The sequence below is a fragment of the Poecilia mexicana genome, unplaced genomic scaffold (assembly GCF_051168715.1).
Source record: "Poecilia mexicana isolate PSO_F unplaced genomic scaffold, ASM5116871v1 scaffold_13, whole genome shotgun sequence".
NCBI lineage: Eukaryota > Metazoa > Chordata > Actinopteri > Cyprinodontiformes > Poeciliidae > Poecilia > Poecilia mexicana.
This window is the reverse complement of record NW_028263382.1, coordinates 19,856,710-19,868,898: the sequence shown is the minus strand read 5'-3', so window position 1 is coordinate 19,868,898 and position 12,189 is coordinate 19,856,710. Positions and strand designations below refer to the sequence as shown.

Here is a 12,189-nt window from a genome sequence, read left to right as displayed (position 1 = left end):
TATTCCAGTGAAATGGTAATGTGTGATATAAGTGTCCTTGACACTTTAAAGCTCTAATAAGCTGATAAAGCTGGCATTCAGTGTCTCCTTGGTCAAAGAGCTGAAGTAAGTAGTGGAAATAAAGGATGAAAAAGATGAAGGAGAACACAGAGATGATGGATGAACACAGAAATATTTGTAGACATATGAAGCAAGGGAAGGAAAGTTAAAGTAAAAAAGGTTTGAGAAAGTTGTGAAAGAATAGACCCTTTTAGCTGTCACTGTAGCAGACTTCTCTTTTTCTAATGCAAGTGGTGGATGGCCAAATCAGGTCTCATTCATCTGAATGCATTAAATGTGCTAAATATTAACTGCTTTTCCCTTGCCTACAGTTTTACCATCCACTTATGTATTCTTATATATGTTACAAACATGGGCCCAATCAAGTGAGACTTCACAATATACATCCAGACAACATGCTAACTTTTTTTGCTGAATGTAACTGCTAAAAGAAATACTCTCCTGTAAACATGGCTGCCTTTAAACTTTAAAGATTTTAAATATAAATTTAATTTGAAACTTCAAGTGGGTTTGGTCAGAGGATTAAGGTTTGGTTTGGGGTTTTCTGTTGGTTAGAGTGAGAGGCCACAAATTTCACTGTGCTATTTAATGTTGCCATGGTGATGCAGCAATAAATGTGTTTTTGGCCATTAGTACAGTTATTTACCTTTCTGTTTGTTACATGTTTAAGGGTGATGAGCAATTATAAATAAACTCTAATCAGTTTTAACAAAAATAAATAAATAGAACATGCTTAATAGTTGGATCTAAATTTGTTTTGACAGCCCCAGAGAATAAAATAAACTATTACTGTGATATTTACAAGCCATTCACTACTAACTGTGTTAAAGCTGTGCATGAAATAGTTGTTTTCTTCAGGTTTCATCACTGCAAAGAATTTTAATTTATCAGCCTTAAATGGAGAATAGTTTTCTGTTGGCCGGTTTTTAATTTTAAGACTGTGCCACAGAATTAGTCAATGTGAAAATAAAGTGTATAAATCCAATGGAATGACAGGAATGATATGGCATATAGCATCTAAATCCTGTATCATCCTGACTGCATCAAATGTTATCTGCAAAATTAAGCTATTCCCCAAAAAGTCTGTCTACACTGGACTTATTGAGGAATAGTGCACAGTGATTTGCAGAAGTATTCATATCCACAGGATTATCACAGTGTCATTTGAGAGAAGATATGATGAGACACAATATGCCTTTTTACATGATGGTGTTAATTTGTGGTCACCATACTAATGACATTAAAACTGGAGCGTCTTCATTGTGGAGGACAATTGTTTGGCACAGGTTTGGCTATTGAAATAATCGTTCCCAAGGCCTTAGACGTTAGCCGTGGTGTTACAGTACCAGGTGATAAAGAGTGTGTGAGTTGATTGTCTAATAGCAGACAATCTGGGTCACTGCTGGGAAGCTGGAATTGCTGTGGGGAGATTAGATTGCCTCTTGGTGTTTCATAAGGGTTCAGAGATGAGATTGCTTCTGCTAATAATTGGCAAGATCGGGCTTTTTCTGTATCATTTTGTTGTGGGGTTGAGTGGTAAACCTTTGGCAATAAGACGCCCTGAGTAGAGGCTGATGGAGAGACACTGATCGTAAACCTCAGGGGAAAAAATTGTTGATGAAGAAGGGGAAAGATGCTCCTCTGGGATAGCTGACGTCGCACCATCCAAAATTGAAATATCAGTTAAAAATAAAACAGGAAGCTGGAAGGGTTTGTGAGTTTTAAACTTTGAATCTGGTAAGGAGGGGAAGCATTGTGGTGATCCACATTTAGCTTTTGATTTACTTATTGTAGGAGAGTTAATTGTCTTTGATTAACATGAAGTTGCTGTTTTAGTAGATTTATTAGATGTTTCAACAGAAGAACGAGTGTATGCCCCACAATCTGAAGGTTATGCTGGACAAATAATCCACAGAGACAGGAATAAGATAAATTCATGTTAAACTTTACAAGAACAATTTTACAACTGGGTCCTACTGTGCGTCCTTGAACAGGTTAGAAAAGATCTTTGGGTTATAAAAACTTCTTCATTACATATTTTGCACAAATTATTCCCAGATGATGTGATTTCACCTGGTCAGTTCAGCCAATTTCTATCTCCTTTCAGAATTAACTGTTTGAGAGCCTTTTGTCACTTTAAATTGAAATAAGCTGCTTGCCACAATTCTGTAAATGTGAATTTTACACTATTCAAAGACCAATTTAGAAGCACTGCTGCCATCAAGAAAAGAAAATATATTAGAATCGACTTAATCTCAAGCCTTATCCAGGTTTTATAGTAAAACACAGCTTACCTTTCACTGAGTCATTTTTGGAAATCTGATCGTGAAGGCAACGTGACTTCTTGACTTTTTGTCGAACTGATGCTTTAGATGGTCTGGATGGTTGAGTTGAATGGGTAGAGGAGAGATCAGCTTTTGAACTCCTGTGAACAAACAAGGTTGTTTGGGATAGTTGAACAGCTGAAACTCTGAGTGAAAAATAAGGCACCTTCTCAATTCATCTGCCTGTTGATGGCCAAATGGGACAATAAATACAGTCTAATCCATTACAACCCATTTTTCTTCAATGTAACCAATTGGAATAAGACTTGAAAGTAAAGCAATTCATCTCAACTCACTTAACTACTGAGTCAAGCTTTAACAACAATGCAGCTTATTCATCTAGATGTACACATCAGCACTGAGGGAGAACAGACAATAATTACCTTTTTCTCTGTTGTCTTAAAGAAACAATGCATACTTTCAACCAAGAGAACATCTGCTCTACATCTATTTACCAGCAACTAAGAATTTGTCATGAATGGCTCTAAGCTTTTACATGTCTGCTCCCTTTTTGTTATTGAGAACGACAGATTTTGCTCTGCATGTGCATTTTTTTATTAGAAATAATCTAAACCTGGTCACTATATTATAAGCCATGCTAAGAAATGCTTTAAATAAAGCCTTACACTGGGTTGCTATCCAACTTTTGCTCCGTTGGAGACACCATCTTCTTATCTTTGGATTCCTGTGGTGAAAAAAGAAACACATGAGGATGAGTTAGACATAAATGTTAATAGACAATATTGTACATTTGTAAGTTTTTGTATCTTGATGTGACATATTAAGTATAAAAAAAAAGCTTTTGGATAAAAGCAGTCTTTTTTTATTTTTTTACCTCATCCAAGATTTCTATGACAAGATATAATTCAGGTGTGGAAACTTGTGACTCAGTGCTGTCCTTACTGGCAGGGACTTTGAGCAGTGATGAACAGTACTCCCGAAAATCTTCCTCTTCCGCTAAAAATATAAAAGCACAAATTAGACTTGAGAAAATGAGATATGAGGCATATTTCTGTAGCATTCTTTGTGATTTAGCAGAATAAAATTGGAATTTTGGGAATTAAGTTGAAATGATTTCAAGTATGAAGTTTAAATGTTTACAAAAATGTTCAGAAATCCAAAATGATCAAAAAGGCAATATGGAAGGATTCAGTTTTTGTGTTCGTATGATTGCTCTCCTCGCAGAGAAGACCGTTGTGAAAGAGCCTGACTGATTACTGATTCCAGCAATTAGCTGTTGGAGTCAAATGCTACGGAGGTGTTTCACGGCTCGTCCTGGACTCGTCCATGCTTTATCCTTCCTCAGGTCAAGTGGAGTCACAACTTGTCTTGCCGTAGAATTGGATTCATGTTGTTCCATGACTGCCAAACGCCTAACCTGACCCTGGACTCCATAACATGTCCGCTCTACCTCCAGTATGGCTGTGGGGCCTCCACAACACTTACCTGGATCCATGCCTCTCCTTCAGTGTTCAGTTCCACTAGAGACTGTAAGCCCTACCCAGAACTGGTGTTTCAGTTTCCCATTTCTCTGGTTCCCAGCTAATTTCTTCCCTTTCCTCACAGAACCAGAACCAGAGAAAGTCAGCCCAGCCTCCAGACTTCCAGAGCACACTATTTCTGTGTTCCCCATCATTCATATTCACTGTAAATAACTCTGCATTGTAATCCAGTATGCCCCAATGTGCAAATCTGCTCAAACTAAATCTGATCTTCTAATGCTAAATTCAGCACGTATAATTCCTCCAAAAAGTGTGCATACCAAATTAAAATGTATTTTTTAATCGCTTATATCATGCACAATTCAAGTTAAAAATATACTCTTAAAATTAGATATGATGAAAATGAATCATATGCTTCAACAAATTGCTCCAACAGACACTTTTTACACACTGCTGTTCTGTTAAGTTTCATTTTATCATGGCATTAACCAAATAATCAAAAGTAACAGAATGGTATAGAAACTATCTTCTGTTAAAACCACAAAAAGGGTCACATTTTACCATTAAATTTGGGATTTTAAACTGCTATCCAAGTAGGAGAACCATCCACATTCAAGTGTTTGCTGTGCTCAAAATTTATTCAGCAACTTATTTTAAAAAAGTGCACTCTGTAACTTTGATTTCACTACTCAGAATTAAATAATAGATTATTCTTTCTTGTAACTGTATGCAGATAAGACAAAAACAGAAGTGTCTTTTGGAAATGTAGAGATGTACAGAGGTTGATAACCTATTCCTACCACCTGCTTCAAACCTTTATTCTAATTCATGCTCGTTACAACAGGTTGCAGAGCCTCTCCCCCTCATCAATCTTTAAATATAAAAGGGGCAGAAATGAGTATGTCAATGAATAATAGAAGCTGTTTACTTCCTACATGTAGGAAGAAACCCTTCATCTAAAATTTTCATTTTCTTATGCTGTCAGACCAACGTGGTGGAGTGACAGCAGTTTGTGAGTGTAAGAAAGTTTGTGCGTCGCGTGGCTCAGTGGTTGGACCAGGCACTCTCCCTCTCCATGGTTTCTTTGCCACATGTCTTCCTCCATCTCTCCCTGCCCCCTTTCTGTCAAGTTATTGTCAAAGGTCACTAGTAACGAACAAAAAAGTTTGTGCTAACATGTTTGTGTTTAGCCTCACTAGGGAAATTTACCTTCACAGGCCTCTTTATTAGATTCACCCGTTTTTGCTTGTTAACACAAATATTGAATTAGCTGATCAAATAGAAAAGGACATAAGCATTTAGGAGTGGTGAAGATAACTTGTTGAAGTTCATCATCAGAATTTTGAATATGGCATAGTTGTTGGTGTCAGACGGCCTTATCTTCTGGAATATTAAACTAACCAAATCAGTGTTGTGGTGGAGTTTGAGGGGGGGGGCTTTTGTTACATGGAGAACAGGGACAAAACCAACTTTCTCAGAAGCACAGTTTGGATGTGTGAAATAGACTGGCTGAAACTCACAGATCTAAAATTGGTCAGGAGTTAATTTTTATATTCAACCCTCAACTAAATCCAATTAATGTTATCCTTAGGTCAGCGCAATCTAAAATTACTCCCAATTTGTTGTGACTATTTAACAGAAAACAGAGTGATCTAGGAAGTATTTCTGACCTATAACATTTAAAAAACTAACAAAGAGACGGCCCTCTATTGCACTAAGAAGCAGACAAATGCCCTAGGATTGAAAGGTATTGAGGGGCAGTTGCAATGCTGGTCTACCATCTACTTTTAACCCTTGGATGTAGTTAGAAAATGAAAACACTTCATTGACTGATAAGCTACAGACAGTGAGCTGCAGATGACTGGCTGAACCCTCCCTCCCTTTGAATGCCCCATCCCTTACTGTCAAGCTTGAGCCACCTATAACAGCACTCTACCTGCACAATCACAGCCACTGATTACCTGTCACAAAGCTATGGATGAATGGCCAAGGACCAATATGTCTGACCCGCTGAGAGAAAGAGATTTTCCAATTGTGTGTTTGTATATCTGAATATGATATACATATCATATTCAGATATGTATATCTGATGTAAGATGACTTACATCGACAGATGTAAGTCATCTGTCGATCTACTCTTCTGTTAGCTTAGTTTGAGAGCCTGTTCTGACTGTGAGTATCAGAAAGGTTAGATGTACAGCAAAAGTATCAAGATCTCATGGTATCACTCTCATTTTCTGTGTCAAAAGATGTATTTCACACAGAGAAGGATAGATGTGTGGATGTGCTTGTGTTACCAGTTAGGATGGTGGCCATCTCTTCCTCTATGTCTGTGGTAGCTGGTGATTTTAAACCCATGTCAAATGCCAATGATGGAGGACTTTCAACTGGTGTTCTGAAAACAGAAAGTCAACTTTGAATTAAAACATAACAATAAATGTAAGCAGATAATATGTACTTCCCCTCAAACTATCTGCCGATGTATGGATGGATGTATGGATGTATGGATGGATGGATGGATGGATGGATGGATGGATGGATGGATGGATGGATAAACAAGACAGTTTTCATATCCTGGTGTAGAGTCCTGGGTGTTGACATACAGCGGAAAGTATTCGGAAATGTAAAAAGATTTTTACATGTAAAAATATTTTTACATTTCTGAGGTTTTTTTCTGTCAAGATAGAACCCTGAATGTACATTAATGAGATGCAATATTATCTTTTTTATTATTTTAGCAAATGGCTGCTATGAAACAAAGAGTGAAAAATTTAAAGAGGTCTAAATACTTTCTGTACCCACTGTATATTACCACCTGTGGTAGTGGATCTCAATATTATGATGTCAAAAAATAAAAAATAAAATAAAAAATCACACAGCAAGAAAAATGTTATATTTCAGTCCAGTTGGAGACAATAATGCAAGCCTCTACAACTGAGAACAATCACAAAACAGTAGGTGACAACTGTCTCTCATAATTTATTAAAAACCACATTGCAGTGCACCAAGTAAAAAAAAAAAAGCTTCATTTGCTCAAGATTTCAAGTATTGTATCAGCCAACATGCACTCAACAGATTCCCTGTCCGATGTCACCAACATTTCTTGGTCCAAGTAAGATCACATAAACTTGGTGAGGGTTAGAGAAAGAAGTTCACCTCCGGAAAATTCTTTAGGAACATAAACACAAATCAATATAGACTACCAACAAACTGTAGTGGGCTCTTTGCAATTATTGGCTGATACAATACTTGAAATCTTGAGTCAGCTGAAGTCAAACCCTGACACCAGCGCTGCCCTACTTTTAAGCTATGGGGCTTGTTGTGCTTCCTCATGCTTCGGAAGCAAAAAGCCTGAACTGTATGTAATCTTACTTGGTCTCTGTTTGACACTAACGACAACAAACGCACGTAATATACTTGAAAATAAGGTAAATATTAGAATGGAATGGATTAAAATGTTTAGATATTTAAATAGCACATTTGAAAAATGTCAGAGAATATTGCCTACTACCATAAGCTAAAGTTAGCCGCAAAGTTTAAAGAAAGTAAAATGCACCTTCGTATCTGTGAGTGTATAACGAGGCGTACATCTTAAAACCTTTCTCCAGCTTACTTGTTGGGGCTTCGGATCGATGTACATCATTAATTGTTTTAGCAAATGGCTACAAGCACCTAGAGTAAAATGCCATTTTCAAGAGACCGGAAGCGACCGAGCCACTTTTCCTTAAACACGGAAGCTGACGTGCAACGAGCCCTTTGTTTTAATAGTAACAACAAAAACTTGATCCACCGTTAAAAGAAAAACAAAGCAGCATAAAAAGAGGAAGTGAAGAAACAGAAACAGTTATGCTAGTACAACTACAACAATTTAGTTTTATTCTTTAGCATTTTATTCTTATCTGTGAATGATATTATATATATGGAAATTAAGCGGTACAATTAAAAATCCTACATACTCAAAATAAATGAACCCATTTATTTTGCCTTCTTTTTACCAAAAATGATTTTTTGCGTATTCAAATGCATTCAATAAAAAAAAAAATGTCTGTAATAAAAGAAAAATGGCGGCCCCTAATTTATTAAAATCAATGACACTAGTGCTACTAACATCTTGTTGTTAATTAATGTTTTTGTTTTGTTTTTTTTTGACCTAGGCACATTAACCTTTGCTATAGGTAGTTGAATAGATGTACTGTCTTACTATTTCTGGAAAAAGGTTGCAAAAAAGTGTAAATATGGTGCATGATGAAGAATTGTCCTAAGGCAAAAACCTCTCTGAGATTTGGGAAAATAATATTTCATATGTAAAAAAAAAAAAAAAATGCAGAAGCAAATGAGCTACAAATGAGCTACAAAAAACACCAGCAGTTTTTTAATACATATCATGAGCCTGTATTATTTAACGTCAGATTAACTTTGCGTTTTAGCATACGTGTTGTTTCAGATGCTTGTAAACCTTATTAGAAAAAGTCATGAACAATATTTCAAGCTTACACAGATATCACACATTTGCTTTTTTCATGCTCCATGGCAAAAACTGCCAGAGGTAAAGGAATGTTAATCAAATATTTTCTCTAATATTTGTTAAACCTCATCTTAAATTTATGCTAAAATTGCTTTCTAGAAGTCAACCTGCCTATTACCATGCAGGTTTTTAATAGTTTAGTTTTCAGGACCTGTTAAAAGTCCGGCTCTCAGAGGACGGATGAGCACTCACTTACCCCTGCAACATAGCTCAGTCAGCGCGGTCAAAAGCTCGCTTTCTATAACCTGCAGGCCGCGCACAAATCTACTAGGGTGATAGACTTTACGACTCTAATATAGCTGAGCACTTTTGGCTGATTCTTTAAAGCTCTCTCCTGCTCTCTACCCCCTCCTTTTCCCATTATTATTAAAGCTTGTTAAAATTCAACCTCTCCTTCCTTCTTCCCTCCAGCCGGTAAGACTCTCTGTCTCTCCATTAAGCTCTGCTACCATCGCTGCTTCAGGGTTATTGCACTCCAGATTGGCTCTCTGGTCTATTCCACAGTTAAAGGCTGCTACAGTTTGGGATGTAGAGCATTCCTGCTCCAGCAGAGAGAATGCCCAAAACTCCACTCAGCTCTCTTTCCTGCTGACCTGCTCTCAAGCTGACTACTAAGGCCAAAAAAAACTGCTTAAATAAAGGTTATGATAACGGGACCTGCAGAAGCTCAACCTGCAGGCAATGAACTGCACAATAAGTACAAAGAAATTGCTTTGTTCAGAAGTGTCTTATAAGGGCTCACTATGGAGATGCAGGTGAGGCATATGCTATGGCAACAAAAAGTCTGTGACAGGAAAAATGTTTGCATACAGTAAAAGTATGTGTTTTGGGGCATGTAAGGACCTGCATGATTAATTAACATGGAAGGAAAGAGAATGTGTATGTGTTACATTATGTTAACTGTTGTACTGACCTCAACAAGTTGTCAAGATGCCAAGATGTAAAGCTCTAAAAATTTGATTCTACATAATACTGCCTCCTTTTAAATACAAAATACCATATATGACCTCAGATGGGAAATACACAGCATAGTAGTAGTTAGTCTGATCATTGACTATATAAATTAAATCCGACTGGTTGGTGAACTCCATCTGAAACGTAGAACTTGGATATGGCTTTGAAAGCACACACAACTAATCTGAATATAAAAACACAAAGGAAGCTGCGTCTGTCTATACAGAGAGTTCTAAAAATAGTTTACATTGTACTTCTTATTTAAAAACTTTCTAAAGCATCAAAGATCAACATCCTTGAAAAACTATCAGAGTTAATTAGCTTGTATTTAACTTGCCAAATTGTGGTACCACTAAATACAGTGGTATTTGTATTAGTTTGAAAACTATGATTATAGAATATTTTTTATTGTTAGGACTTATTTGAAAACAGTAGATGTGATATGCATTTGTATTGTTATTTGTACCTGCGGTGCTTCTTGAGAAGCAACTTATCCATGTAGGTAAGGCTGTTTTCAGAAAACTTCACCCTTAGCTTCCCTTCTGCTCCTTCTGTTTTTAGTCCATCAGCTTCTCTGCCTGGAGAAATGTCAGTTTGGGTCGACATGGCTGACACCAGCGCTGGGGAAATATGGGGAGGAGGACATGGCATAAAACAATGAAATAACAGTGGAGACACACAGCATGAAGTAACAGAAAAGTGAATCAAAGTCAGAGAATAAGGCAGGATAGTATTTTGAGCAGCCTTTTGAAAACACCTTTCTATAAAAAAGAAAAAACTGAAAACACACCTTCTGCCAAGCCAAAAGTGCCAAAGCAATGAAAGACAAAAGCTAACCATATCAAAGCAAGAATAAAGTTTCAAACAGTAACATGGAAACATAGTGATCACATATGAGAAAACAAAATACAGAAGTAAAGGAAATTTGGTGATTGTTTTGCATTGGGAGTTCACACAGTGTCAACTTTAAATTGGAGCTTGGGTCCATTGGCCTTGCAGAAATGATTAGCGCCAGAGGGACTAGCCGCAATTTGCAGAGCATAATGAATAGACAGAACCTGAGTTCGTCCAAGCAGTAGAGCAGAAAAAATAGGCTTGATGATGAACACAAACATCTGGTCAGATGCACACACAAACAACCACCCAGAATATAAGTTGTGTTAATAACACACCTCATTTAAACCTTAAATACGCAATATCAATTTAAACAAATGTAGATACAGTTTGGATGAAAAATCACAGAAATGAGTTAATATAGTTTTATCCATAGTCTCAGGAAAGGCAGTGCTGCTTTAAGGTGCAGCCCTGTCATCAGCAATCCCAAGTTTATTACGACATGATGCAACAGCTATACTCTACTAGCACCATATTCAGCCCTTGATCTTCCAGTAATACCGAAGACTTTACTTAATTAACTGATCAGACTATGAACAGGGGGGGAGCAGGAAATGCTGAAAAGAAAATGAGATAAGGCTCTGATAGATGGATGATAAAAAAAACCATTTTTATATACATTGTAATATATTGCAATTGTTACAGCATTAACACTCGCTTTTTCAAAATTGTTGGCAACAATCGATCTTCATTTAAATTCCATTTTATTTATTGACGTTTTAGACCAGAGCATTTTTAAGAGCACTCGTATGGCCTGAGGGCCAACGCATTAATAAATAATGTGGACTGTATAAAAAGCTGAGTGTGCAACAAACTTTTTTCACATTGTTTGATGTGCGTCTATTTAAAAAAGGCAGTTTATTCAGAATTAAAAACAAATTGTTCTGAGGAGGAAATTTCTGCATCTGCTCAAAAACAAGAATTAAAACCATTCGACACACACTCTACAATTATAAAAGCAAAAAGTACAGCATTCCTCGAAAGATACACAACAAGCATACCTACTCATTCAAATTTTATCAGAAAATACCAGGAAACATTGTAGCCTCTGGGACTGAGCTCATTAAAGATGGACTGAGGCACAGTGGAAAACTGCCCTGTGGCCAACTGAATCAAAATATGAAATGCATTTTTTTTAAATAATGGATGCCATGTCCCTTAGCCTTAAGAGGAGATACAACATTCATTTTGGTAACACAGTTCAAATACGTTAGCTGAGTTTGGATGTAAAAAGCCTCAACATAAATTTAGTATCTACAGACAAAATCTTACAATGATAAATTTAGGAAAAAATAAAATGTTTTGAGCACACTTATTTGGTGTGTGGTGTCATATTTTAAAAGTGAAATGTTTTTGTTTTTTTTATTTAGCTGGATGGGTTTGTCTTTTTGACACTCCAAACAAAGTGAAGACGTTTTTTAATTTTTCACTTTACTTGTTGACTAGAACCTTTGGATATGCAATAAATATTTTTCTGTGTTGTTGGTCCTATGACATTAGAGAGAGAGAGAGCAGTTTCTCTGCATAGAGGTTTTGAAGAATATTACGGTGCACCAAAATCTAAATCTGTTTTTACAAAGAAGTATTTGCACATTTGAGGTAACCCATCTCCTGGAAATAATATAGCCTGAATGCTGAACGTCCTGGTGCAGTTATATCAAACAAAAAAGAAAACACGTTGTATTCAGAACTGCTACAATTGCTGCCCTCAACAATTCATTTGTCCATTTTAAAAAATAATGAGTGTGTATGCCTACCAACCATGTCTATATATCTCACCTGGTGTCGTGGGTGTCTCCAGTACATCGGTTGTAACAAGGCTTTCTTTTCCTTCGCTCCTTTCTTTTCTCCACTGTATCAGAGCCTCCTGAAAAGATCTTGCAGACTCCTCCTCACTGTACTGCCCTGTAAAAATGGAGTTGGCCAATTCACTTTTATCATCTTCAATTACTCCCACTGCTTTCTCCTGTCCGTGTTTTACAACCAGCAC

The 12,189-nt window shown here is 36.7% G+C and overlaps 1 protein-coding gene across 2 annotated transcripts in view; it reads right to left on the bottom strand.

Moving 5' to 3' along the window:
- The window catches only part of zbbx (zinc finger, B-box domain containing), a 49,921-nt gene that overhangs the window by 17,316 nt on the left and 20,416 nt on the right, over nt 1–12,189 (bottom strand). For both annotated transcript variants that reach the window (XM_088011850.1, XM_088011851.1), the window contains 6 exons: nt 11,979–12,189; nt 9,772–9,925; nt 6,124–6,221; nt 3,220–3,341; nt 3,011–3,069; nt 2,355–2,485 (listed from right to left, as the gene is read on the bottom strand). In XM_088011850.1, coding sequence (XP_087867976.1) covers nt 2,355–2,485; nt 3,011–3,069; nt 3,220–3,341; nt 6,124–6,221; nt 9,772–9,925; nt 11,979–12,189 — 775 coding nt within the window. The remainder of the gene's footprint in view (nt 1–2,354; nt 2,486–3,010; nt 3,070–3,219; nt 3,342–6,123; nt 6,222–9,771; nt 9,926–11,978) is intronic.